The sequence below is a fragment of the Pleurodeles waltl genome, chromosome 3_1 (assembly GCF_031143425.1).
Source record: "Pleurodeles waltl isolate 20211129_DDA chromosome 3_1, aPleWal1.hap1.20221129, whole genome shotgun sequence".
In the NCBI taxonomy this organism is placed as follows: Eukaryota; Metazoa; Chordata; class Amphibia; order Caudata; family Salamandridae; genus Pleurodeles; species Pleurodeles waltl.
In genome coordinates this window covers 1,637,908,078-1,637,935,467 of record NC_090440.1, presented here as the reverse complement: position 1 = coordinate 1,637,935,467, position 27,390 = coordinate 1,637,908,078, and the positions used below count along the sequence as shown (strand labels likewise).

The following is a 27,390-nucleotide window of genomic DNA, read 5'->3' as shown; positions in this document are numbered from 1 at the left end:
CAACCACACACTGTTTCATTAATGTAAAAGCTACACTTCTCTTATTCATTTGGCAACTCTGCTTTTTTTGGCAATCGCTGAGGAAACTCAAACACATGCATTGGTTGCCATCCATATATGTATGATGGAAATGTTTCTTACCTGTAATTGTATTTAACCACACAGCCATGTTCATCATTAATAACCTCAATAATAATTTCTGCAGGTCCAGGAAGATTCTCTAACACTCTTGTTAACCAATATCTAAAAATATAATCACATTAAAAAAATCCATTTTTTTATTTTTTTTAAATGGCAGTTACCGTGTACACAGGGAATTAGAAGCTAGCCCACGAAGACTTTATCGATTACTCCGCATGTTTTCTTTTTAGATTCTGGAGAGATCGCACATCACTTCAATGTAGTGAAGGCTGTGTAGGATGGTTGATAAAACTGAAGATATCCAAGACGAAGATTTATTTTGTAACTGTGGTGGCAAAATGAGATATCAGAAGACTGTTAAGATCAGACTCTGTGCCACCCTTTGGTGACTGGCTTAGAGAAATGGAACGTAGTACCAAGGTTAAAGAAACATTTACTTGGTTTGAGTCTGCCTTGACAAGCACCAGAAGAAACGGGGAAAATGAGTTGTACATTGTAACATGTTCTCAGTATTATGTACAGGGTTGGGACAATTGTACTAATACAATGTATTATAAAAGTGGTAACCTAAATTTGCTGATTGTTAGCAAAATATAATCAATAAAATCTGATTTGAAAATAACAACCCTGATACTACGACATACAATTATAAGCCCATTCCTTCTATGTTATAGGATTTGTATTGGCTAATAACTACTACAAGCCAGCAGCAAGCTTAATCTTCAAATCAATCAATCAACGTATTTATAAAGTACACTACGTACCCGCAAGGGTTTCAAGGCGCTGGGGAATAAGGGGGGGGGGGGGGGGGTGCTGCTATGCTGCTACTGATCGACAAGCCAGGTCTTGAGGAGTCTTCTGAAGGCGAGTAGGTCTAGGGTCTGCCGTAGGTTGGTCGGGAGGGAGTTCCAGGTCTTGGCGGCGAGGTAGGAGAAGGATCTGCCGCTGGAGGTCTTTCGCTGGATGCGGGAAACGACGGCGAGGTTCACATAGTGGAGCTGGCGGGTGGGGGTGTAGAAGCAGAGTGTGTTGTTCAGGTAGGCTGGTCCGGTGTTATGGAGGGCTTTGTGTGCGTGGGTTAGGAGCTTGAATGTGATCCTCTTGTCTACGGGGAGCCAATGAAGGTCTCTCAGGTGGTGGGAGATGTGGTTGCGGCGGGGTACGTTGAGGATCAGTCGGGCGGAGGCGTTTTGGATGCATTGTATGTGTTTGGCCGGTATGCCTGTGTAGAGAGCGTTGCCGTAGTCTAGCCTGCTGCTGACGAGGGCCTGTGTCACGGGTCTTCTTGTTTCAGTCGGGATCCACTTGTAGATCCTGCGGAGCATGTGGAGGGTGTTGTAGCAGGAGGAGGAGACTGCGTTGACCTGTTTGGACATGGAGAGGGAGGAGTCGAGGATGAAGCCTAGATTGCGTGCATGGTCGGTTGGTGTAGGTGGGGTTCTCAGTGTGGTTGGCCACCATGAGTCGTCCCAGGCTGAGACGGTGGGTCCGAGGATGAGGACCTCCATCTTGTCCGAATTCAGCTTCAGACGGCTGGTTCTCATCCATTCGCCGATGGCCTTTATACCCTCGTGAAGATTGGTTTTGGCAGTGTGTGGGTCCTTGGTGAGGGAGAGGATGAGCTGGGTGTCGTCGGCGTAGGAGATGATGTTGAGGTCGTGTTGGCAGGCCACTTGTGCGAGGGGGGCCATGTAGATGTTGAACAGTGTTGGGCTAAGGCAGTGGTTCCCAAACTGTGCGACACGGCGCCCAGGTGCGCCATCAAAACAAGACAGGGGTGCCATGAGCTGCATCATTACCGATAGCAGTGACCTAATTCTGCAACTGCATATTAGAATTTAGATAATCCCCTCCATTAAAAAAAGTCCGAAGCCGTTTTCCTTGTTTAGAGTGCACAGTTCGTGATTGTGGAATTTCGAGTGAGAAATTGAAATACAGCAAGGAAGGGCCTTGAAGTTTAATCCTCAAACACCATCTAGTGGTAGTAATTATAGTACACACTAGTTCTATTCACAAAAACCTGCAGGCTCAAGTTTAATAAGATTTCGCACAATGTGATAAAACTTCAAATTTTGATGTGCATTTTTGCATTAAAGAGAAAACAGAGTGCAGCACCATATATGCAAAACTTTGCATGCTGCTGGGGTCACTCCCAGATCTAGCACACAAATAGGCTGCTTTGTGCGACTCACAGTCAAACACCAGAGTGCAGAGGAGAGCATATGCTGTCTAGCATAGGATTAGTACTGGAGGCATTCCCCTCAGTACAGATTTCTAAGCATAGTTTATATTGTTTCTGACTTAACCAATTATATATTTAATTAAACAACTGTTATATTTTTATTTTATTACATCTATGATTATAATACCTTCATTGGCTTTATCCCAATTATTTTCAGCGTGAAAAATGTAAGTACTCCTGAGGCCCGGCTCACATCCCCCCACCCGCCCCCAAAAAAAAAAAAAAAAAAATAGCATAACGGGGAGCCGCGGCCAATAGCCAATAGGTCAAGGGAGGCGCGGGTCAAAAAAGTTTGGGAACCACTGGGCTGATGTAGTCTGTGGCGGCAAGAAGGCCGGTCTCAGTGCTGTGGTTCCGTCAGAACACGGACTGGGATGGGTCCAGGATGTTGTTGTCTTCGAGGTGGCGGGTCAGTTTCGTGTTTACGATTTTCTCGATGACCTTCGCTGGGAACGGGAGCAGGGAGATGGGATGGAAATTCTTGAGGTCCTTAGTGTCAGCTTTGGGCTTCTTGAGGAGGGTGTGGATTTCGGCGTGCTTCCAGCTTTCCGGGAATGTTGCTGTTTCAAAGGAGATGTTGATGACCTTCCGTAGTTGGGGGGGCAATGATTGCGTCGGCTTTGTTGTACAGGTGGTGTGGGCATGGGTCAGATGGCGATCCTGAGTGGATGGAGTTCATGATCTTGAGTGTCTCTGTGTCGTTGACGTTGGTCCAGGTTGTCAGGTGGTTGGTGCGGGTGGAGCTTGCGGGGATGGGGTCTGGCATGGTCGTGGTGAAGAAGCTGTTGTGGATGTCGGTGATTTTCTGGAGGAAGAAGGTGGGCAGAGAGCTGCAGAGTTCTTGGGAAGGTGGGATGTCATTGACGTTGGCGCTGGGATTGGAGAGTTCTTTCACGATGTTGAAGAGCTCTTTGCTGTCGTGTGCGTTGTTATCCAGGCGGTCTTTGAAGGAGGATCTCTTGGTTAGTCTGATGAGTTGGTGGTACCTGTTGGTGGTGTCCTTGAGGGCTGTGTGATTGTCGGGTGTGCGTTCGTGGAGCCATTTCTTTTTTAGTTTCCGGCAGTCGCGCTTGGAAGCTTGGAGCTGGTCTGTGAACCAGGTGGCTTTTTTGCAGGTTTGGTTGTTGGGGGGGGATTCTTGAGTGGCGCTAGGGAGTTGGCACAGTTGGTGATCCACTGTCTGAGGTTGAGAGCGGCGGTGTCTGGGTCGGTGGGGTCGTTAGGTGGGTTCTGGGCGAGGATGCTGGTTAGTTGGTCTTCAGTAACTTTGCTCCAGCAGCGGCGGGGTGGTTGTTGGGTGCGGTGGTGCTTGGTTTCTTTCTTGAAGGAGAAGTGGATGCAGTGGTGGTCAGTCCAGTGGAGTTCAGTAGTGTGGTTGAAGGTGATGTGGGCGCTTGTGGAGAAGATGGGATCAAGCGTGTGGCCGGCGATGTGGGTGGGTGTGGTGAAGAGTTGTCGGAGTCCGAGGTTGGCGATCAATGTGGTGGAGTTGGGGTCGTTGTTGTTCTCTAGGTGGAATTTCAGGTCCCAGAGGAGGATGTAGTCCCTGGAGTGGAGTGCGTGGGTGCTGGCGAGTTCGGCGATGGAGTCGATGAAAGGCGCTCGTGGTCCTGGGGGTCTGTAGATGAGTGTTCCTCTGAGGGTGGTGTTGGGGTCGGTGTGGATCCAGTGTAGGTGCTCGGCGGTCTTGAGGGTGTCGTCCGTGTGGTTGTAGACTTTGAGGGTGGATTTGTGGGCGATGGCTATTCTTTGTCTGATGTCGTTGGTGCGATCTCTTCGGGTGACCTTGTAGGCATCCAGGATGGCTATGGCGATGTCGGGCGCCGAAGATTCATTCCACCAGGTTTCGGTCAGAAAGGCTACATCTGGGGCGGTGGTGTCGAGCAGGTCCCAGAGAGCGATGACGTGCTTGCGCGCGGAGCAGGTGTTGAGGAGTATGCAGTGGAGATGGTTGGTTCTGGCTTTGGGGGGCTTCATTGTTCTGTCGCAGGTGAATTTGCAGGTGCAGCAGGAGAAGGGACCGTTGGTGTTCCTCGGTGAGGACTGGAAGCAGGCTGTGTTGTGGCCAGGATTGAGGGCAATGAGGTCGCTGGCCGTGTAGCGACGTCTGGAGGTGCGGGGTCCCGCGGACCAGGGGGGGTGTTGCTGGTCGCGGTCCAGGCGTGGCCGGGCGCAGATGGGCTTGCCTCTGGCGTGCCTCCGGCGCACCAGCGGTGCGGACGCGCAGCGACCGCCATTAAGAAGGGAGGAGCAGCTGGGAGGTGGGAGGGAGAGGTGAATGGGGGCGCGAGGGGGCCGGGGCGACAGGGACGCAGCAGCAGGGGATCGGAGAGCAGCTCAGAGAGAGCCAGAGCGGGGAGTGCACAAGGGGCAAAAACAAGGCACAAAAGCCAGAAAAGGCACAAAAATGGAAAAAACTAATGGAAAACAGCACAATAAATCAAGGCAATGAAACAAAGCACAATAACAAAAGGTACAAATGCACAAGTCTAGCGACGCTTACCAGAAGCCCACTAGACACCAGGGATGAGGCGCAGACAGGTGCCTGGCGGTGGAGGAGGGCCTCGAACACGCAAACAGGAGCGTGGGTGGGGGGGTCAGGGACACGGATAGGTGGTGCTGCAATCGTGGGGGAGCGAGCTCCTGACCAAGGTAGGTCCAGATCAGGTGCTCCCTCTAAGCATTCACCTTGGCAAAAGAGCCAACGTTGCTGAATTTCCATTAGAGTACAAGCTTGACATAACTGGACCCTGACAGTTTTCATTTTAATAACTGAAGTATACCTATCTAGCTATTAGGTGTTTAGATGCAAGTGTTTCTGCCACTGGGGTAGTGCATATCAAGCACTGCTTTGAATACCTTACATATCAATTAGTCTAAATAATATCATGGTTCCCCCTTAACATGCAAAACACATAGCACAGCAAAACCTATAGTATTTTCAGAGAAAACAAGCACAAGCACTGCTTTAAGTGAAAATGTATCACATCACATTAGGAAGGAAAGAATAAATATTAAGAATAACTGTAGCGTTACAATAAAACTGCCTAAAGCTTGTCAATTAAAACCCCCAAATCTCTCAAAGTGTTGTAGCTGAAATTATAGAAAATAAGAAAGGCCAATTCCAGGTGTTTGTTTCTGACCAGTGTATACATTCAGAAAGTAGTCACATCAATGAGTTTTTTAGTTTTTTAAAAGGGGAGGTATTCTAAAAAGGAGAAATACTTTACAAAAAAGGAATTTAAAAAAAGAAAAAAGTAATTTTGAATACGATTCCATATAAACAAGTACTGCCCATTAAAAACACATATGTAGAAAAAATGTCCAGATCCTACAAGATAGCAGGTGGAGCAGAACCACTTATTTCCAATTTTTCGTGAGCCATAGGTCTTCAAAGTTGAAAGTCCTAGCAATGGGGTACAATCAGCGGACAGGTCAGATGAAGGCAGCTAGAACCATGATCAGCAGATATTTCTGAACTTCTGTGTTACCCTGTGTATCAGTGGAACTGGAAGAAACTTGAACTGTAATGCATCAGATGAGGGAACCCATGAGGCTTTTCAGAGACTGGTTCTGGAAATCTGTATGCAAAATCTGGGAATCCTATGTTCTATTCCAGTGGTTCCCAACCTTTTGACTTCTGTGGACCCCCACTTTATCATTACTGGGACTCAGGGACCCCCACTGAATTATTGAAATCCAGCACCCCCGTGAGTTATTGCTGAAAGCTGGGGACCTAATTTATTATTATATCACTTAACTTTCTAAGCAGTCGCGGACCCCCTGAGAAGGCTTCGTGGATCCCAGGGGTCCCTGGACCACAAGTTGGGAACCACTGTTCTATTCCATATGAAAAACTCTAACCCTGACAGATCCATACTGTGAGTGCTCTGGGAAGCAAACAAGAGGACGCTAAATGCAGATGTTACATATACTATGCTCACAGAGAATGCTGAAGTATTCAGCTCTCCTGGAAGTTGTATTGCTGCAAAATAATTTGCTTGGCAGAGCTCAGTGACATGAAGTTTTGGCTTCTCCGAAAAGGATATGCAATCTTAATCACCCTGGTTTCCTAGCGCAAGAGAATGTGGTCATATTGTGCATTGAAACAAAAAGGAAGAGTGCCACACTGCAGGGAAAAATTTTCTTCAGAGTTAGATGAACAGTTTTCTGTTCCACCACGTATATGAGGTTTGCACTTTGAAACTGAAAGGATTTCTGAACTGCAGACATCCTTAGAGGGGGCCTGAAGGATGCACTGAATATGATGGGTAGTCCTGCATCACCAAATTAAGCAGTTTGAGCATTTTAGTAAGGACTTATTTAATTTTTCTTAATGCTTTGGATCAGTAATTATAAAAGCATTCCTGAATTAGTCTCATATGAAGTATAACACACACACAATGTGAAAAACAAACAAGACCAAGATGCAGTTCATCTTGCTGCATTGTTTCACGGTCAGAGACTGTCCCTTGAAGGGAAGGCATCTGCTTTGAAGCATTAAAAATTCTTCCCTGGAGAAAGGAATATGTTACTTAGCCTGCAACTTTCTGTTTGAATCGCGTAGTCCTATAGATTCATTCTTTTCATACTCCTGCCATCTAGTGTTGGGCCCGGACATTACACGTTATTTTTCGATGAAGCTCAGAGTAACAAGTTGTAAAGTGAACCCTCCCTTAAGTCCGCAATGCATGTAGGATTCAGCTACATTTTCCGTACAGCTGGATGAGAAAGGGAGAGGTTGATAAAGAAAATATATGTTGTCATTGCCCACTTATAGGGAGGTGGGAGGGTGAAAGTGAATCTACAGCACTACACTATGAACAAGGAACATATTCAGTTCGTAGCATGTGTAGCTGCAGGTGCACATGCTTTGCTTTGAATATAAAGCAGTACTCTTCCAGCAGCAGTTAGCGGGAAGAGGAGATGGATGTTTGAACAAGTATTCTTAACACTGTTAGGCCAATCAGAGCCTGTTGAAGGGCCAGACTATGCACACAGTGATGTTTAGTGAGTGTAGTGTTGACCATGTTTTTACTTTACATATTTCAGCTTGGGAGGTATGACTACAAACACATGGTAGTCCCTTTTGTGTGTATAAAGCATGCTTTAGGAGGTACAGAGGGCAAACTGTTAGCTTTAGCTTAGCAGGTTTGAATGCATTTTATCCTCAATCTTGCAATCCCTGCTTTGGAAACGGCTTTCCCTCTCTGTGGCAGAACCAACAAAAAGTTGAGTAGGCTTACCCAAGGCTTTTGTCCCTTTAATAAAGCAGGAGTGCTCATTTGATGCCTTCTCCACGACCAAGTCCAGTTTTGGGAAGAAAACTGGCCACTATGGATTGATTCTAGTGGAACAAAGAAATTATTTTGGATAACAACTCTGCGTTAGTCCATAGGACCACCCTATCCCTACGTATCTGGATATAGGGCTCTTGAATACTGAGAGATGTAACTTGCTAACTCACCTTAAGGACATGATAGCTGCTAAGCAGGCTACTTTCCATGAAAAAAAACTGAAAGTCCACCGGATGTAGGGGGTTGGAAAGATGTTCCCATAAGCCTAGTGAGGCTACATTTATCATTCATGCACGAACTAGAGTTGTTCTAGGGGGGGTATAACTCTTAAGACCCTCCACAAGAGGTTTAATTACTGAAACTGTAAACAGGGAGCAGCATTCTGTTTGGTATGTATGTGTCCACTGAAGCTAGGTGGAGTCAAATAGAGGTGTACACGAATCCTGCATCTCTAATAGGGCCAAGTACTCATTTGGTGCCACTAGAATGAACGCCATGGGGACTTGTCACATTTTCTTGACTTTGTATGGGACAAGTGTAAGCGGCAGAAAAACAAATAATCTTTATCGCATTGCTGATGGACTATGGGTATTTGTACGGTAATTCGATCTTCTACGAGGGCTTGGAAGCTGGCCCCTTAAAAAAAAGAAGAGAAAAAAAAAAAAGAACCTGCTCCTTCTCTTTTTCTTTCTTTAGTTGAACTGTAAGGATGTTAGGGAAGTAGCCAGTACTATTAAATCTGGCTCACCAGCGGACCACGTTCATATCGACATATTGTAAAAAGGGACAAGTACTGGACCTCTGGAAGCATGCAATTGTCAGTTCTTTCTTGAAAAAATCTGCCCTAGATCCAGATAAAACAAAGAACTATAAACCTATCTCTTTGCTGTCTGGTGTTAGTAAGATTGAGAAATTGGTTAATAAGTATCTGCCCAAATTCATGGAAACCCATAATCTTCTACATCAGTTGAAAACAGGCTTTCGGCTTGGTTACGGTACGGAGACTGCTCTTTTACTTGCCACCGAAGAGATTAGGAAAACATTAGATCTTGGAAGCTCTGCTGTGCTCATTCTTCTTGATATGAGCGCAGCTTTTGATACCGTCTCCATTCCAACCTCAGGTACAGGCTAGATGCTCTTGGAATCAGGCGTATGGTACTAAACTGGCTGTCATCCTTTTTGGACAACAGAAGCCTTCACGTCAGAGAAGGTCCTGGTCTCTCCGAGAGTCATAAGCTCAAGTGTGGTGTACCTCAAGGTTCATCGTTGAGTCCCACTTTTTTCAATGGTTATGTACACCCCTTAGAGGACATTATTTGTTCCACTGTTTTTTTTTTTTTAATGGTGTCTTGTGCAGACGATACGCAGATTGTCATCTCCCTGACCCCTAATTCCAGGGCCACTTGTGTATCTGTCAACTTGTCTGGTTCAAGTACATAGTTTGATGACTAAGAGCTGTCTCAGACTGAATGGTGAAAAGACTGAAGCGATTGGAAAAAATCCATCTATATAGGAGCACTTTAGCTGGCCAGGTGACTGTGGGAACACCCCTCCACGAAAAAGGAGGTTAAGAGCTTAGGAGTTCTCTTAGACAAAGATCTTACGATGGCATCTCAAGTCCGGAAGGAAGCAAGGTCTTGTTTTGCCCTGTTCGGTCATTAGGAAGACGATCAGATGGCTCCCTGCAGAGACATGGAGAACAGTAATTCAAGGTCTTATCCTGTCCAGCTGGTTATGGGAACTAGCTCTACCTGGGCAGCCCAGAGAATGTCATCAGGAGGCTGCAGACATTTCAAAATGCGGCAGCTAGAGTGCTGTTACACATCCCTAGATCTCAGTCAGTTCATTCGGCCCTGCATTGGCTACCAGTTAAAAAAATATATATATTAAGAAAAGGATTTATTTTAAAACTTTATATATTGTTCGTAAAGTATGCTCAGAAACCACACATCCTTAGACACCGGATTACCCCCTATCGTGCAACTCGAGAGTTAAGGTCCAATAATCAGTCTCTTCTGGCCACCCCTAGGATCTACAGAACCAGGAGTGGTGGCAGATCTTCTGCTTTCATGGCAGCTAGGAGCTAGAATACAATCCCCATTCAACTGAGAACTAATTGCAACTTGCTAGTTTTAGAAAGCAATTAAAGACCTATCTTTTTACTTAAGTAGTGTGTCTATCCTGAGTTTCTTATCTTGTGGTTCCCGTTAGCGCTGGGAAGCCCTTTTGGGTAGCTGTGTGCTTTAGAAACACTTAACATAACAGTAGAACAGGATGCATGTCCTCTGTTTTTGCATATAGTAAGTTGTAAAGGCTACTCTGTCTCGTATCACTGAATAGAAAGCTTTCAGCACATACAAAATGGCTAGATGTTTGTGGTAGTTGACGTGCTGCATATGCTGGAGAGAGTTAATATACCCTGCACATTTATGCTGCCAAGTTGCACGCTACATAGGCTCCTGGTGGTCCACCATAATAGAGAGCGCTGGCCTTTATCAATGCTAGATCGTGGAGCTGACCCTCTTCTTGCAATGACTAGCAAGGCACCGTTGCAGAGAGTGCATTTGTAATCTGGCATGCAACTCAATTGCAATGCATGAGGCCATCGTTCCAAGCACTTTCATTAAGTTCTTACTGGTATTGAGCGAGTAGACTGAAAAAGAAGCAACAGCTGTTGAAATGCTGTCACTCTCTATTTATTGGGGTAAACTTTCCCCATGGCAGCATTTAGGACTTACCCCAAGAATGGTGCAACCTTCTGAGGTTGTGAAAGAGGCTTTTTAAAAGACAGTGTGAACATAAGTCTGAGCTGGCATTTTTGTTTTCTGCCACTCTTGATCAGCCAGTCTATATAATGAAACACAATACGTGGATGCCCTTCCTTCTGAGGTGAGCGGGCACAACAGCAAGACATTTGGCAAAGACCCTTAGGTATGCTGTGAGTCTGAAGGGAAGTACTGTGAACTGGTAGTGCTGACCACTTACCACAAATCGGACATACCAGTAATGTGCTGGATGGATAGGAATATGATAATAGATGACTTTCAGGTCTAACGCCAGATGACAACCTGTAATGTGGTCGCATAGAAATGCTCCGACCAGATGAAATGATCAAGCAGCCTAAGTTTTAGTACGGGTAGCAGTTTTCAGTTCTTTTTTTCCAGGATGAGGAAGTACACTGAGTACACTACATCTCCCCTTTGGTGTTGAGGTATTGGTTCTTGGTACCCTTTTTGAAGCAACGATCACATTTTCTCCTCTTGAAAGGCAAGGTGTTGTTGAATGAAACCCCTTTGCCTTGGTGCTATGTGTGGAACTGTAGGCAACAGCCCTTTTGAATTACTGCAAGCACCTACTGGTCTCAGGCGATGTCCATTCAGGGTGTAGAGAAATCCTATAAATGCCTCTCAACAGGAGTTATGTGACTGTGGGATGGGGGTGGGGAGCTGTCTCTGCCTTTAAGAGGTTTGTGTTCCAGATCTGTGGCCTGATTCTGGTGAGCCTCCTGGGTATGGCTATGAAAAGTGCCCCTTGAGGTGTTTTGTATAGCCCCATTCAACATTTGGTCCGCCTGGGGAATAAAATAATGTTTCCCATCAAAGGGAATGTTGAAAAGGTGTGTTGCACTTCTAGTTTGAAGCCTGACACATGGAGCCAGGAATAAATTACAGAGTAATAGCTGGTGTGTGCTTCAGCCACCAGTTCCTCATCATACTTCCTTTATGATTCAGAAGATTGGGTTTAATGCTTTCATCTCTTTCTGATAGAATCAATTGTATCTTGACAGCAATGCGATGAACCTGGGGATGCACCAGCGGACTGCGGCACCAACACCAACTTTGCTTGCTGAATCTATCTGTTTACTTTCCTTATCTGAGGGGTGGGCACTCTTTGGTGGTTTGGGCGGACGTCCTCTTTCTGGCTGTATGTGCTACCAAAGAGCCTAGAAGCACCTGTGCTCTGAAGAAAATAAGGTCCCCTGAAGAGGCACTGTATTTTGTCTCTATACTGGGGTGTAACTAATTTTATCCTGAACAGGTACTTGAAGCTTTCAAAGGCTGATTTCATCATACCCCTAATGCAGGTAAAAATGAACACTGCACTCAATTTTTCAGAGGGTCTCTACAAATAAACTGTTTTCGTCTTCCACAATGTGTATTGTGAATTACAGCATGGTATGCTGTTGTACCTTTAGGGGAGATGGCTTTGCTGGGTAAAGCTCAATGTCCTGATCCTCCTGTGTATCAACAATGTAGTCTTCCCAATGGATCATCTCCTGTCCCTGTGGGTTGGTCATAGGGGTCGGCCTTCCCATAAAAGCTACCTGGGTCAGAGGAATTGAACAGACCTCTCTGGACACTGTGGTGGTGGCAAAGGAGACAGTGGTAAGATTGGCCTATGTGGTGGAGACAATGACAGTGTATCAGACTGTGGTGGCAAAGACGCAGTTTGTGAAGCCTACTTTAGTGTGACAGATAGAGGTAGAGAATGAGGAAGTTATCTACTTCTTGCACTTTTTGCGCCCTGGCTGCCAATGAGTGTCATATTCAAGTTCTTCCTTGATAGTATACTTCCCTTTTTTTTTTTTTTTTTTTTTAATGGGAGGAAATGTGTATTCCGTGGAGGCCTTGCCAAAATTCTGCTTGTGTCAGGGTGATTAAAGATCAGTTTTTGTTGAGCTTCTCCGCCAGTCTTTCAAGGATGGGGAGGGGGCGGGGGAAGGGGCTCCAAGGTTTTAGAACTAAACATCGAATGAATTATCGACTTTGATCTCTGCTCCATTACTGGATGTGGCTTTTTTGGTTTTGAAGCGGAGGATTCATGGGTCTGAGTGTTTCAGAATAATCTGTGGATGCATTATTCTTCTGAGGCCTCTGATGAGAATGTTTCAAGGTGGAGTGTTCTCTTAGAGACCTGTGGTTCCAATAGTCCCAGCAATTCCATCTGGGCACTGAGAAGGTCTTGTTCCCCAAAGACATCTGAGGAGTCTGACAAAGACTGACCTTGCATCCGCCAGTGTGCCCAGCATTTCTCACTGATACCAAAGCATCTTCTTGCACCTGAAAGCCTGGCAGAAGCTCAGTTCAACTTCTCGTGTTCTGGAAAAAGGCACAGGTTGCAGACCTTGTGTACTTAGAATGACAATGTGGGCAGAACTGAAAGGGAGTCTGCTCCATCTACAGAGATACTAGGAGGTGGAGTCCTTTGTAAGTATTCGAAAAAGTAATGAAACTGCCATCTACGGATTGAAAAGGACAGATCTGATGCTGGCAATTGTAGAATTTCTCTGAAATCAACAAATCTAAACAAGGCCCGAAGTAACCGTGTGAACTGCAATATTTTCGGAGCTGCTACTTTACACATCCAAACCCGATGGCGGAAAACAGCAATCTAAGGGTGGATGGAGCCAAGGACCAGTCTCATTGTTTACTAAGAGAGGACTCATTTTACACCTCGGACGCAAAACTTCCTCCCAGGTAAACAACTAGAAGGCAGGAGTATGTAATGCATGTGTATTGACAGCCATACATGCTGTGAACACACTTTTCCTGCGATTTTGTCTACAATGACATTCAGGATTGCCATAACCTTCAAAGTTGCATGAGAAGTAGTCTCTTAATTTACTTATTTTCAAATGAAGAAATGCCATGATTTCAAGCGATTTAAGAATATTTTAGATGGTGTTATACCTAACCAGGGATTCTTCCATATATGAGTAGACAAAGAGGTCTCCCTGCTGAAGAAAGACAACACTCTAATGAATATGATGTAGACCACTGGCACAAGCCTTTAGGTGAAAGGATACAGACCGGCACAAATAACAGAAACCCTTCACTTGAACCTCAGGTACTTTCTGTATGAAGGTATCCTGCACGTCAATTATAAACAGCCAATTTACTCTCTCTCGAAGGAAGGAACTACAAGCGGACTTTGACCTTCACTGAGACTCTTTCATACATGGAATACATCTCTTGTGAGAACAGAAACTGTTGACAACTTGAATGCACTGGAAATCTCTGGTGGTAGCACTGCTTGAAATTGCAGACGTTTTAGTATTCAGCAGTCAAGCCTTCAAATTGATTTTCAAACATCCCTATTGAAGAAAGCGGGTGCCCTCACTCACAAAGTGGTGACAAGTAGTGAAAGGGACAGGGCCCTTCTGTACAGCAGTTAATGTCACAACAGCACTACTAAATTTGATGAAGAATATCTGGGACTTAAAGATCTTTGAATTCTGTTGACAGTGACCGAAAAATCAAATTTCTCAGGTGTTTAGGAAGATTTGAATGGTGCCCTTTTAATTTCTAGATTGATTTTTTTTTTCATTTTATTGGGTTTGTTTTCATTTGATTATTCTGTATTCACCCTGTGCCCAAAAATGGTCCATTCTCTGGAAATGGCAGGCTTATGACATTCTGCTGTGCGTAGGTCTTGTGAAGAGTAGATAGGAGAAATGGTGGAGAACATGAGAGGAGAGGCAGGGAGAAAGAGCAAGATAGACACCAAGTTTCAACAGAACCAGCACATCAAACGATATTCTAATAATTAAGATAGAAATCCCTTGGCCCCGGGTTCAAAACTCTGGCTTCTTGTCTGATTTTGGCAGGGAGAAGTAGCATGCAATTGGCCAACTTGCCCCTGAGGACAGCACTGGCACAAATCTCCTTACTTATCAATACTACTACTCTTCCTTTCTTTGTATGGCTTGAAGAAAGAGTGATGGACAAATAAGATGATCTCCATAGCTTCCTAAATCATCACTAAATCAGCTGGAGCATCATTTCAGAAAAAGAGGATGTTTTGATGAGCACTATACTACTCCTCTTGCGTACCAAGAACGCGGCACAAGGATATTTGAGTTGCAATGATTTGCATTATTGTGGTAACAGCATCAAAAGCATGTAACTCTTAGGTGGTACGGTACATAAGGCTTAAAGGTAAAGACCAGAGGTTGGAACTGGGTTGGTTAAGACAGGGATATTAACCAGCTAATTTGCTTTTCTAAATATCAGAGAATTGCAGTGAATGATGTAACATTATCCAGTGGGGGGCTCTGTTTTGGTCCACTGCCAGTGTCAGAAGGCAAAGTGGAAAACATTTGCAGAGTCCAATTCAAGGTAGTGCCCAAACAAGATGGTACAAAGTCCAATGGAAAAAAAAAAAAAACTTTCAATCAGGTGTATCATAAACTGCCACGAACGATTTCTAGAGCAGGACCTCTGATGCTTTGTGCTGTAAGGTGACAGTAGGATCTGCTCTAGTGGTGCTGTTGCTTGCATGGTAATGTGGAACAGAAAAGTAGCAGCTCTTGATAGCACACACACTTCAGAGTTACGTATCTTGGTGACAAACATGATTCTTCCAAACTAAAGACCTACTAGGTGCAGTATACACTACAGTAGAATGTCTCAAAATCAAACGCTGGTGCCATCACTTGACACTGATGGTGCTCAAAATTCAGACCTGCTCTCCCCTTTTTTTTCTCTGAATGAAGTGCACACCTGGAGGCACTAGTTAAAACTAATTGTCTGGGGCAGGGATGGATTCTCTTTGTATTACATCCTATTATCTTAAGTTGCACCAAATTAACTACAGCATGGTGCTGAGATAAGCAAAAAAGGAATACATTATTTAACAAAGAGGACACTCTAAAACCCCAGAAAACTCTAATGAAAGGACTTAGTAACGCAGAGGAAATAAAATCCAGCACACTGGAAAAGAACAAACTCCATGATGATCTGTTCCAGAGCGAATTCTGGCAACACCTCAAGAAGCATAGAGTCCATCAGTTTCTGTGGAACCTGAAACAAACAACACAGTTCTCAAATGGTCATTCGTTGCATTGTGTATACAGAGATCTATTCAGAAGGAGCTACAGCTCAAGTGTCTGCAGCTTTAATCTCTGCAACCAAACAAACCCCGATAGCAGTGTACTTCCATATTTGAGAGTTACAGGCAGCAGATACAGTGGTATGTTAAATTCTGTGGGGTCAAAACACTAAAATTTAACATCTGGGATTGAAGTGAAATGTTACTTGTATGATGGGTAACTAGGAATAGCAACAAGCACCAAGCATGCCCTCATGAATGACACTGAACTGCTATCCATATCCCGTGGCAGTCCTATATAATGGTGGTAGCAGCACACCGGGATTTTGTTAATCATTAGGCCGACTCCAGGAAGTATGGACTACAGACCACTTTCGTGCAGAGCTCCAGTTCTTTATGCTGACAATCCATGGGTGTGTCTAGTGTGTGAATGTGAAGAATCATTTTGGTATTAGAACTCAGCATGTGGTGAGTCTGAGTAATGGAACCATTAGGAACCACCGATTTAGACTGTAACGTCATCGAGGGTGGATATAGCTTCCCTAGACAACTACAGTGTATTGCTTACATTCCAGCAGCTGGAAGGTGGAGACTCAGACACTGAAGCAAGGTTGGATAGAGACAGGGCTACCCTTAGAACTTTAATGAAATCTTTGTTAGCAGAGCGTTGCTCCTGTGCACTGTCATTCAGTGGATTGTAGAGATGAGAAGTAGGACTGCAATGTCTGTTGTTCAAGGTATGGGAAGTTTCTATGCTTGGTCTGCCCCTCTGTCTACTGTCTTTACAGCTTCAGAAGGCCTCATGACAGTCAGACGCAGAAATCACACACTTCACTGTACCTTTGTTTTGGCGACTGCTTGAGTTAGTATCATTGCTAACTGCTATGAAAGCCATCACCTTGCACAAAGGCAGTTTCTAACAGATATTTGAAAGAGGAATGATCCAAACCGGTTCCAGAACATTAGACAGTGAATCCACATCCCTGGTCTTGAAAAGGAGTATAGAAGTTGGTCTCAAACCAACCCGCTAGGTTTCCAGATTAATGTTCTTCTTGAACAAGGAAGGGAGAGTTCTGCAGAATACTCAAGTGACTAATCTGTGACCGTGGTTGATGTCTGCATGCCAGGCAGTCTCCCAGAGGTCAGGGACATCAACTGAAGCCAGCACTTCCTTATAGATGAGCTGAAGGACTGCATGGTGCATGGACACCTGACTTCTGAGACCAGGAAGGAGAGCTTCTAGCCCTGGAGGAGGATCTGCCCAGGGGAGAAACACAGTAGGCTTCTGGTTTCAAGAACACCAATATGAAGCAGACTGCGAGAAGGAGCTAAACCAGGAGCGACTTGTGATGTGAAGGTCTCCTGGGTTATTCCTGTTGTAAACTGCATGAAGACTTTCAAGAACGACTTGCTAAAGTGAGTGCCCACTGCGCAGTCCTGTTGCCCCTGTATGCCGAGTGGCATACTAAACGAGGTCTGATAACCAGTTACAAACTTGGTATTCACCAATCACCAGGCGTAAGTTACTACATTAAGTGCAAAACTCACCTGAAGCTGTGGAAATCTCAAAAGGCTCAGAACATTTAAAAATCACATTCAAAGCTATTATGACCCCGGAAAGGGTCTACCAGAATGGTGATATAGGATTCATGTCTGTACATTTGACCAAAGAACAGTGCTTTTCCTGTGCAACAAAACAAAAAATGGTGGAAACAATCAAAGAATACGACAACAACTGGAGCAGCAGTTTATTTTGTACCAGGAGTTTCATTACAGAAAAAAAAGTGCCCAAAGATGCACAAACATGCTGGATATCTTTAAAGTCCTATGTATTTTCAAACTAAAGCCTTTTTACTCTCCTGGAATACGTTGTGTGCAAACCAGCCGTTTAGAAAAAAGTATTTAAAAAAGTGGTAGCTTTACATCCTAATCTTGGGTGTGTGATAGTCATCAATTTGTAACAATGAATCCATATGAACAGCCTGTCTAAATATAAAGACGTTAACCTTGCCACGGCCTGCAATGTTTTAATTATTAAGAATGTAAATAGTTGGTTATGAACAGCATCAAGGACATCAAATGCAGCCTGAAAACGAATACAAAAACACAATAAAGGTGGGTGTGGATGGTTGTTTCTTCTCAGTGGCCAATAGTGGGCAATAGCCACTATTTTCTATTGGTTAAAGCTTGGAACAGGTGCACTGCTGGCCTCACACAATGTTGATTGGTACAGATGGATTTTTACTGACAGACAAATTTAAGTGTGGTGTCTATAAAAATAATTTCACATTCTGGAGGTAAAGGGATATAGTGAGTGGGACCTGTAAGAACACAATGGGATAACACAAATATGATTTATCTAAAAATAAGTCAGCCATCACCATGCAGACTGGCTGTAGGGTCAATCCAGACTGTTTTTGAGTTGGGGGCCCCATCTCCATTGCTGTTTAGCCTGCCCAGTTTAACGCTCAATGGAGCCTTGGAGAAAATGTCAGGGGGAATGGCGGCAGAACACAGCAAACTAAAACACATGAGGCCTGGAGAGGGAGGGTGGGCTGGGGTGCACAGATGGGAGAGACACCTGTGGACTGTGAGAAAGAAGTAACCTCCCTGCATCAAGTTTTCTCAGCATCTACTGGGCTACATGAAACTTGCATTTATTATGCTACAGCTCTGCAATGCATCACACGTTTAGTGGTGTCCAGCTGTCTCTTATTATTATTATTAAGACCACTTTGATATAGCACGTCCTGCCTTTACATCATTATGGAAAGAACAAGGACATCCAAGGTTGGATATCTCTCAGCGTTAAAACTACTGCATACATGGAAGTGAAGAGAAATAAGAAACGCCCCAAGAATTAATTTACAATTTTATACCTCAGTTCTGTATACCCAGTCTGGAAATACCAAATGAAAAGTACCTTCAAATCGGAAGACGCGTATAAAGAGAACCTGTGACATACAAAGTGATCTTTTCACCTTCAGCTTAAAAAGGGAACGTCGTTCAAAAATTAGGTTAGCGCTACTTGAACCCTGGAAATCAAAGGATGGACAAACTAGAGTGAATCTAACCACTTTGCTTATCTGAAAATTTCCCACTGAAAATGTTTTTCGTCCAACTAGATCCTCCCCGATAGTGGGCAGTATTTAGAAAGCTTCTGACTCCAAGACGTATCCCATAATGCAGCAAATTTGCAGATTCAAATAAAGCCACAAAGGAGCTTTGGGAACAGGTTCCACTGATGAGGTTTAGGAATTAAGGTTGTTCAGCTTAAAATACACAAACACAAGTCTGTAATCATATATATGCTACACTTTTTTTATCTAGATCAAAATCTTTAAATCTCTAAAGAACTAGAAAGGAAAATGTTACTTACCCAGTAGACACCGGTTTGTGGCATGTAATGCTGTAGATTCACATGCTTTGCAGAAGTCCACATATACTGTTGGGTCCGGAGTGCTACAAGTTGTTTTTGTTCGAAGAATCTTTTTGAGACACGAGATCGAGTGACTCCTCCTCTCGGCGATACTGCACATGGGCATCGAGTCCTTTGTTGGATTGTTTTCCCACAGGCGGGTGAGGTGCGGAGTGTATAGACAGTAACAGAAAAAGAGATGTCCATGCAAAGTATTTGCATATATATATGATATTTATTATATAAAAGAATGCATCTAGGGCGACAACAGGCGTCCGAGGAAGAGGAAGGGCGCATGTGAATCTACAGCACAACATGCCACGAACAGATGTCTACTGGTAAGTAACATTTTCCGTTCGATGGCATGTGTGGCTGTAGATACACATGCTTTGCATAAACTGCAAAGCAGTCCCTCCAAGTAAGCGGTGGCTAGTCTGTAGGAGTTGGAGTTGCTTGAAAAAGTGTTCTGAGCACTGTTTGCCCAACATTGGCTTATTGACGTTCTAAAACATCTACACAATAGAGTTTAGTAAATGTATGTGGTATAGACCAAGTAGAAGCTTTACATACATCTTCTATTGGTAGGTTACTTAAAAAGGCCATAGAAGCACCCTTCTTTCTGGTGGAATGTGCTTTGGGGGTAATAGGTAACTGCTTTTTGGCTTTGGCATAACAAGTTTGAACACACTTGACTATCCATCTGGCTATACTATTTTTTGATATTGGGTTACCTTTATGAGGTGTTGAAAATGCTACAAAAAGTTGTTTGGATTTCCTGAACTGTTTGGTCCTGTCAATATAATACATAATAACCCTTTCAACATCTAGCATGTGAAGAGCTCTCTCTACAACTGAGTCTGGTTGTGGTAAAAAGACTGGTAACTCCAATTGACTGGTTGATGTAGAATTGTGAAACTACTTTTGGAAGGAATGTAGAGTTTGTTCGAAGAACTACTGTCTCTGGGTAACTGGAAGAATGGTTCTTCTAAAGTTAGAGCCTGGAGTTCACTTATACATCTTAGGGACGTGATAGCTACTAAAAAGGCTGCCTTCCATGAGAGGAATTGTAACAGGAATGAATGCATAGGTTCAAAAGTTGGACCGATGAGCCTTGTAAGTACAACATTAAAGTTCCAGGACTGTGCTAGGGGAACTCTGAGTGGAATGACTCTTAAGAACTTCCATGAAGGCTTTGATTATCAGAATTCTAAATAAAGAGATGTCTTGTCTGTTTGGGAGGTAAGCAACTATAGCTGCTTTATGAAAACGATTAGCGGAGTATGCCAAGTTTGCATTTTGCAAATGCAGTAGATAACAAACAATGTCTTGGACTGAGGCTTTGAGTGGGTCAATGTGTTTAGGACGTCAGTAGCAAACAAAACGTTTCCATTTTGCTGCATTGCACTTGTCTAGTTGTAGGTTTACATGCCTCTTTAGGAAACCATGCATTCTGGTGGAAGATTTAAGTAACGAACTCTATGACTTCAGGAGGCATATCGCAAGGTTGAGCGTCTTGGGGTCTGATTTCTGCTCTAACCTGGACTTTGAATAAGAAGGTCCAGCCTGTTGGGGAGTTTCTTGTGAGGAACTATGGACAGATCCAGAAGTGTTGTGAACCAAGGTTGACGTGCCAATGTGGGATCTACAATGATCACTGTGAGTGAAGTTTGTCTCCGTTTGAAAACTAGAGACGGAATGAGTGGGAGAGGCAGAAAAGTGTACGCAAATATCCCTGACTAACTCATCCATAGAGCATTGCCCTTGAACTGAGGGTGTGGGTATCTGGCCGTGAAGTTTTGGCATTTTTAATTTTCTGAAGAGATCTATCTGTGGTGTTTCCTCACCTTTGAAATTACTGGTGAAGGACTTGTGGGTGGAGCTCCTATTTGTAGTTGCATTCTGCTGAGGAGGTGCAAACTGGTTGTCCATTCATGGGAGATATTCTGACAATAGGTGAATGCGGCGGTGAATTGCCCATTCTCACATTGTCTGAGCGAGATGGGACAACTGTAAAGAACTTGCGTGTGAGGGCACCCCTTCACTAGCCAAGGTAACCCCACAAACTCCAGACCTATTTTCCTGGACTTTGTGAGTGCAGGGACGCGATTTAATGCGTGTACGGGACATAGGTCCAGCTACATAGTGGTAACACCCTCTCCCTTTGGAAATAGTTGTGAATGGCTTGGGAGGGGTAGCCTCCCCAGGCCACTCCATAAACCAGTCCACACCGGTTGAGAGACTCTTTCAGTCCCCCCCCCCCCTCCCTACCCACCCCCACCATACCGTCCCCCCTCCCCACCCACCCAGGCCCCCGCTTTGGCAGGAAACTTGAAAATGGAAAGGGGAGTGACCACTCCTCTGTCCATCACCACCCCAGTGGTGGTGCTCAAAGCTCCTCAAGAGGATCCATGGGTTCTGCCATCTTGTTTCCAGGGTTGGCAGGGAACCCTGGGAGCATCGGAGCGGCCAGGCAGGCGACGTCAGAGCCCCCTCCTGATAGGTGCTTACCTGGCTAGGTGACCAATCCCCCTTTCAGGGCTATTTAGGTTCTCGCTCTTGGGTGGGTCCTCAGATTCGGCTTGCAAGACTCCAGCAGGATTCCTCTGCAACATCCACTTTGACTTCTGGCTACTGGAACTGCGACTGGACCCTCCAGGAACCGACAACGCTGCAATCCATGAAGAAGACTCTTTTGCAACTTTGTTTTCATGGCTCCTGCCAGCTTTGCAACATTTCCCCAGCTGTGCATCCCCCGAAGACAGCAACTCTTCAGCCTGCACAAGAATAAGGAATCTCCATTGGAGTGAAGGAGCCACCCCCCTGCATCCGCAGGCACCTGCTGCAACAACGACTGGCTGCGTGGATCTCCTCTCATCCTGAGCTGCGTAGATCCTTCATCATGGGTGGCGGTCCAGAGTAGTCCTCTCTGCCAGCTGTCCACCTTTGGTGGGGGTAAGCCTTTGCCTTCCCATGCAGAACAGTACCCCGTGCTCCACGTCTCTTGCAGCTGCCAAGTCTTCTTGGCATCTCCTCCAAGGGATCTTCAGGTGATGTGTAGTTCCAGCCCCGGCACTCCTTCCTGCGACGCACAGCCCTCTGCGTGGTTCTCCTGAGGCATGGGATCCCCTTTCTGAAGTGCTGCCTGGGCTCCTTCTGCAACTCCTGTGTCCCAGACCTGTGGAGCTCCTGTGGGTGCTGCCTCTGCTCCTGTGGACTCCCTGCGACATTGAAGATCCTCTGTGACTCACCCTCCTGGGCCTTGCTGGTCCCCAGCAGCTCCACTTTTCCACCAACAGCAAACGTGCTTTTGCCTAGGCTTGTTAATGGAATTCCTGAACCAACACCAGTCTGCAATCTTCACTCCAACGTGGGACATCTTCTGCATCCATCAGGAACTCTTCTCTGGCTTGAGGGCTGCACTGCTGACCTGTTCATCCTCACCGTTGACTAAGTCCTGCAAGTACAGCTGGGTGGGTAGTAGCTTCTACTCCTCGTGGACTCCACTGACACTTTTAGACTTGGTCCCCTCTCTCCACAGGTCTTCTCCAGGAATCCACTGCTGTTTCTTGCAGGCTTGTCTGGGTGTCTTTTCTTCTTTTCCTTCCTTCTGGGTGGTTTGGGGGAAAATCCAGTGATTTACTCCTGCTTTCCTGGTCGATGTGGGGTACTGTGTTACTTACCTCATGGTTTTCTAGTACTCTCAGTCCCCCTATACACATTCCACTTACCTAGGTGGGAGTCCTGTGTTCGCATTGCAATTATTTTAGTATATGGTTTAGGCTACCCCTAGGGTCACTATTGGTTATTGCTATCCGCACTGTTTTCTAACCTGTTCTATGCCTATTTCTTTGGACCTGGTATAATTTGTAAGTACCTTGCGTACCTACCACACACCAGGCCAGCTTCCTACAGGAAGTATGGGGGTAAAGGAGGTATACTCCCAAGCCTTGCTGTGAGAGTGGAACTGGTTCTATAGCCCACTTGAGAAGAAGAGATTGTACCTCTTCTTTCAGAAAAGAAAGATAGTGTTGTAAGAGTTTGAGAGTGCAAGGGGGAATGTTTGGTGGAGAGGAAATGAGCTCCAGACAGTAACCATATTGGCTAATTAAGAGAACCCACTGATCTGTGGTCCTATTGGACCATTGTGGGTAGAAATGTTTTAATCTTCCCCCTACTGAAGAGGTGTGACCTGGTGGAAGGTGTAGGTAGTCAGTGGAAAGCAGTGGAGTCAGATCATCTAGAGGTGGATGCCTTTCTCCTGCCCTTGTTGTGTGCACCTCTTTAGGATCCTCTATTATAGAAATGGGTGCCTTGCTTGCTTTGAGAGGTGGAAGGCTCAGTAGAGGATGGTTTCAAGCCTCCCCTGAATAGTGGGCAACGGAAATTACCCCGTTGTGGTGTAGCGAGTGATGCCCCCATAGCCCTTGCTGTGTCAGAGTATTTTTTTAGCTTATGATACGGTCAACCTCTTGACCAAACAAGTGTCCCCTGTCGAAGGGTATGTTGAGAACTGCCTGCTGAATTTCTGGCTTGTAACCTGAACATCTAAGCCAAGCGTGTCTTCTGATGATAATGCTGGTATTATTAACACGTGCTGCATTGTCTGCAGCATCATTTTCACATCGGATTGAGGTGTCTGAGATGGTCTGACCCTCAGAAACTATCTCCTGTGCTCTTTTTCGATCTTCCTCTGGGGGGTACAGGAGAAGATCCTCCATTTCGTCCGAGTGGCCTCTGTTGTACCGTGCTAAGAGTTCCTGCGTATTGGCGATACACCAATAATTGACAGCTTGTGCAGCCACCCTTTTCCCTGCTGCATCTAGTTCTTTGCTCTCCTTATCAGGGGGAGACATATCACCTGTTGATTGGCTGTTAGCAAATGTTTGTGCTGTGCTAACTACTATTGAGTCAGGAGAGATTTGTGTACGTATAAATATAAGGTGTTTAGGTGCCGCCTTATATTTTTTTATCTACCCTTGGGATGATAACTCTAGACATAACAGGTTCTTTTGAAATAGCAGCGGCACGACTAAGCATGCCGGGTAGCATGGGTAAAAACTGACTTTCTTTATGGGTGGTAGTCAGTGTATCAAAGAGGAAATCCTCAATAGGGTGAGTGCGCATTTTGATATTGTGGTATGCAGCTGCCCATGCTATGACCTGCTGATATGATATTGAGTCTTCAGGAGATGATGGGCATGCTGAATATAGATCAGGGTAATTTGGTAAAATGGGATCCTGATCGTATGAATCCCATGGGTCAATGTCCTGTGGCATGTCGCCTAAATCATCTCCATGAGGTGGTGATAAACCTTGTGGAGAGAATTGTGGCTCAGCAATAGGTGGAGGTGATTGGGGAGGTGGTGGAGGGGTAGAAGGAAGCACAGAGAGCGTGGTGGAGAAGGCTGGGGTCGAAGTGGGGCCTCGTCCTTGGAAACCTTTTTGGGTGGAGGAACAGTGTTTAGGCCTCTTGAAATGTAAGGTTCCTCTTGATTGGAACGGGGTGGAGGGAAGCAATTATTAATCCTGTTCCTTTTTAAATATGGAGCAGGCGCTGACGAGCGTCCATTAGTCTCTAGGATGGACTCCACTGGTGAGGCTGCTTCAGAGGAGTGACTGGGGTCTTTAGAAGATAGTCTTAGGTTCTGAAGTTCTCGGTGTCGAAATCTTGTGCTGAGCTGAAGCAGTCGGCTCCAAAGCCAGTGTGCTGGGCTTTTTCGCTCGGTGGCAAAACGCTTGGATCGAAGGGTCTGCTCGATCCCGAGACCGTGTGAGATGTTCCAGAGTCAGAGGTTGATCTCAAAGATGTTTTGGTCTTGGCTATTTTCGGTGCGAGCCGGAAGGCAGGGCAACCAGAGGTATCTTTCAGATCCAACCATGGCCCGAAAGCAGTGGCGCTCCGACGAGCTGTTTTTGGGACTTCTTTAAAGTCTTTGTACAGGGGGTCGGGGCAGATGTACTCACATGTTGCATGGAGGTAAGAGGATGGCTTTCAATGTCGGATTGGACATCTGACTCTGAATCTTCTATGGAGAAGGCCTCCTCCTGTTCGTGCTCCTCTTACGCGTGTTCTTTCCTGAAAATATCTGGGGTGTTTTCTGGTGTCTTCCACGCCTTCTCCAATGGACATTCTCTTTGGTCCCGGAGTATCTTCTTGGATCAAAAAAAATTGGCAGGTGTTGCAGCTTTCTTCTTCATGGTCCGGGTACAGATACAAGATACACACCAGGTGTTGATCAGTGTGTGGGAATTTCGAATGACATCGAGGGCAAAACCGAAATGGAGTCAGTTCCATCAGACTTGCGTATCTTAACTCCACATGGAGGAGTAGGCCCAGACGGGCGTTGGTGCCCCGAAGGGCAATGAGCCGACTCCCGGCACAGAAATTCGGATCAACTACGTTAGGTAAACTGCAATCAAATTACAATACCGTCGCTGAAAGAAAGCCGAAAAAGAATAGTTCGGAATAGACCGAGCTGAGGAATACCGGCACAAGAGGGACACACGTCCAAAGGGGAGAGAAAACAATCAAACAAAGGACTCTATGCCCAAGCGCAGTTTCACCGAGAGGAGGAGTCACTTGATCTTGTGACTTGAAAAATTCTTCTAACAAAAACAACTTGTAACACTCTGGACCTAAAACTGGATGGCGGACTTATGCAAAGCATGTGTATCTACAGCCACACACGCCATCGAACATACAAATGCAATCATACTAAAACAAACTTACTTCCGTAAAACCATCTTTGACAGGTGAAATTGGTGCTGGTGAGGTTTGTCCAGGAAGAATTATGTTTTTTCCTTCTTCAAACGGGCGTGTGGGTATTCGATGCAAGTATCCATAACCAATGCCACATCCTAGACTTTTAGGAAAACAAAACAAAAAATTCACAATGGAGCAATTCTAAAGAGGTCACATAATAATATTAAGAAATACCTTAGATTTATCTTACCTGCCATCACCACCCCAGGCAGAATTTGGTGTAATAATCACTTCTCTGCAGTTATCTGTGTCGGTGTTGTACACGTAAAGCTTCAATGCTTTGCCCTCGTGCGATTCAATGAGGGAAAATAAGTCTTCAGACTAGGGTATGGAGGATAAGGTGAGAAAATGGAAAAACACGGAGATAAAATTAACAATTTATTTAAATGATTGTTATGTTTTAATACCAGGTCAAAATAAAGCACTTCAAATAAATGATCTCCGAGACTGCTAAGCTACGACGTCCTGTGTCAATGGCAAACACTTAACAAATGCAGGGATTAATTTCACAACAAGGAATTATTTCATATGAAAAAGGACCAAGCTTGACTTACCCCTTTCTGCTATGGTGAAATACACAGCCATTTTTATTGCAGTTTCGTACTAACAAACTGTTTTGTTACAGTGTTACTGTTACCTGATTTAATTGTACTCACTTCATGAAGCTCTGAAGGACAAAAGGCTAGATATGCCCTGCAGAGAGACAAACTGCTGGGGACGCTAATGTCAAATGTAAGCACTTCACTAAGCGCCATCCTGCCAACTTAATAAAGTGGCACAAACAGGTTTTTACCAAAGGTGTCTTGTAGTTTATCCAGAAAAATGATATCTGGTTACAATGTCCTGCATCAGTGGTTCCCAACCTTTTGACCTCTGTGGACCCCCACTTAATCATTACTAGAATCCGGGGAACCCCACTGAATCATTACTGTAATCTGGGGAACCCCCACTGAGTCATTACTGGAAGCTGGGGACCCCAGCCTAAACACTGTTGATGATTTTAACTGCAAGACAATAGACAAAAAATACAGAAACAAGAATTCAAACACATACACAAATTATAGCACATCAAAAATACAAATAAAAAAAATAGAAAATGTAATTTAAGTAGGAAGGTTGGAGCTTTTCTAAATTTAATCAAAGCCACGCATCGTCCACACTAAATTCTGTTTGATGCACCTGCACTGCTCCCACAAATCAATCTGAGGATATTAATTTAATTTTTAGCCTTTAATTTCAAATTCCTTAACATTTACAGTACGTTTTAAAATGTTTAATTGTACATTTAGCCACTTTATTTATATAAACTGTTACTATTATTTAATTTTCTAAGCAGTCTCAGACCCATTGAGAAGGCTTTGCGGCCCCCCACGGGTCCCTGGACCACAGGCTGGGAACCACTGTCCTACATCATTCTTGGCAGACCAAACTGTGCATAAGGGTATGTGATATTCAAAGATGTCAAATGTAGTGCAGATTCTTTTTTTTTTTTTAATTATGCATTGTCAAGGAAACTTACATGCAGACGCTATCTCTGTCTATTCATAAGTGGACGCTGAAATCAAGAGACAAAGATTTCAAAATTTCTTTTGAAAAACCAATGACTGATTTTTGTATTCCCCTTCCCACATGTGTCTAGTAAGGAATGTCCCTGCGTCCAGGAAGATTAGGGATAAAAGATATTAGGCGATTCAGTGTC

General features: G+C 44.7%; 1 protein-coding gene across 1 annotated transcript in view; it reads right to left on the bottom strand.

Moving 5' to 3' along the window:
- GORASP2 (golgi reassembly stacking protein 2) overlaps positions 1–27,390 on the bottom strand; it is a 256,823-nt gene that overhangs the window by 190,106 nt on the left and 39,327 nt on the right. Inside the window, exons 5-6 of the mRNA XM_069225319.1 lie at positions 25,882–26,012; positions 25,659–25,791 (exon numbers count right to left, since the gene is read on the bottom strand). Of these exons, the coding sequence (XP_069081420.1) occupies positions 25,659–25,791; positions 25,882–26,012 (264 nt within the window). The remainder of the gene's footprint in view (positions 1–25,658; positions 25,792–25,881; positions 26,013–27,390) is intronic.